This window comes from Scylla paramamosain, chromosome 42, assembly GCF_035594125.1.
Source record: "Scylla paramamosain isolate STU-SP2022 chromosome 42, ASM3559412v1, whole genome shotgun sequence".
NCBI classification, from domain to species: Eukaryota; Metazoa; Arthropoda; class Malacostraca; order Decapoda; family Portunidae; genus Scylla; species Scylla paramamosain.
The window spans coordinates 7532501-7534509 of NC_087192.1; the positions used below are offsets into that span (position 1 = coordinate 7532501).

Below are 2009 nucleotides of genomic sequence, written 5' to 3' on the forward strand. Positions count from 1 at the left end.
ATCGAGAAGAGGGAGAGCAAGAGTGGATCAGCAGCCAGGCCGAGGACGCAGAGGGAGCAGAAGATCGTCGAGGTTTGGGCCTTCCTGGCAGGTCACATCGCCCACGAAAGTACGCACCCTAGTGATGACTTCGGCAGACAAGGTGACGATCAAGATTCCTCCAGCCATGAGTCTGTCCTATCGGCCCACTCAATTGCCAGGAGGAAGAGGAAGAAGGAACGGCAGGAGGAGGAACTATCCAGCCCACGATCCACCAAATCTACCCAGGAGAGCAGTGCCATCCAAGAACTACTCCAGAGTGCACAGCTGCTAGCTACACGAAAACCACCAGTCGAGGGACCTGACGCTGACATCCGGCAGTTTGTTGAATTTATGTACACTCGCCTGAAGAAGGTTTCCCCCATGCATCATGGAGTACTCTTCTCCAAGATCGCGTACATGATCAGCCTCATGGAGGAACCAGTGATGGCCAGGAGTGCTATTAAAGACCCGAGGAGGTTGCTGGATTCTGTGCCCATGCCACTAGGAGTTGCGAGCCCATCGCACCTGTGGCAGCCTCCTGCACCGCCTACTCTTGCTCCTGCTCCTCCTCCTCCTCCTCCAGTCTATCATCAGCCGCAGTACCAGCAGCCACATTACTCGCAGCCCCAATACCAACAACAACAGTACCAACAGCCTCAACAACAACAGTACCAACAGCCTCAACAACAATACCAGCCTCAACAATCAGAACAGCAACAGTTCCCTCAGCAGCCACAGCAGCAGCAGGTGCCCACCCCAATACAGTGGGAATCTATACTCGGCTGTTCACCGTCCCCCGTCAAGACCCTGCAGCACACAAGTACGACCACCAAACTCCAGGGCCAGAAGACGAAATCGCCGGCGAAAAAGGCCATAATGTCCCCCATGATCGAGACGCCGAAGGGCTACGAGGCGGAGGATAGCGACGAGTAAATGTAAACAAAATAAAAATGTATTGCATATAAAAATATGTTAAAATGTATGAAATAAAATATGAAAAAAACAACTATATTTTTTCCCTTTTCATTTATAATATAAGTATGGATATAAAATAATAACTGGTAAAAGGAGACATTAAAAACACTTTTTAATGTTTCCTTTTACCAGTAAAAAAAAAATTATAAACTACAAACTGAATATAAATAATTGGGACATAAATGGTAAAAGAGAAAAAAAATATACTAAAACTTGGGAAGTTAAGAAATGGATTGAAAATTGAGGATTTGAAATGATAACAGATAAAAGGGAATAATGAAGAGTTGGTAATAAAGAACTTGGAAAATAATAACTGAATATATAAATAAGGTATTGAAATAATAACTGGTAAAAGGTAAAACACTTGGAAAATTAAATCAGAGAATCACACATGGAATAGGTACTGTCCCCATAATATATATATATATATATATATATATATATATATATATATATATATATATATATATATATATATATATATATATATATATATATATATATATATATATGAACATTTTATAGCTTTGATATATCCATCAAGTATAGATTTTATTTCAATGTCGTAAATATGAAAAATTCTTTGCTAAAATTTTAATCTTATAACCAGACAATCTTAACAATTTTAGACCAAAGTCTTATGTAATTAATAAATGAAGGTGTTTAATTATCCAGATTTGCCTATTACTTAATAAGTTAATAATTTTTGTAAACATTAAATTCATATTTAAAATTTTTTTTAACATATATTCTATTTTACTCTTATTTCCTTTCCCATTCCCTCCCACCCAAATATGATATTCCTATAATGTATATAGTTTATATTTTGGGATATAATTCAAAGTCAAGGAAGCTTAATCGGTTTCTTTATTATCAAATACACAGATAACATTTATTAACACAGCTTATATATATATATATATATATATATATAATATATATATATATATATATATATATATATATATATATATATATATATATATTATTTATTTATTTAATTATTGCTCCAT

The 2009-nt window shown here is 36.2% G+C and overlaps 1 protein-coding gene across 1 annotated transcript in view; it reads left to right on the forward strand.

The window, feature by feature from the left end:
• LOC135093201 (uncharacterized) overlaps positions 1-954 on the forward strand; it is a 1347-nt gene extending 393 nt beyond the window's left edge. The window contains exon 1 of the mRNA XM_063992174.1: positions 1-954. This exon is cut by the window's left edge and continues 393 nt beyond it. Coding sequence (XP_063848244.1) covers positions 1-954 — 954 coding nt within the window.
• The last annotated feature ends 1055 nt before the right edge of the window (positions 955-2009 follow it).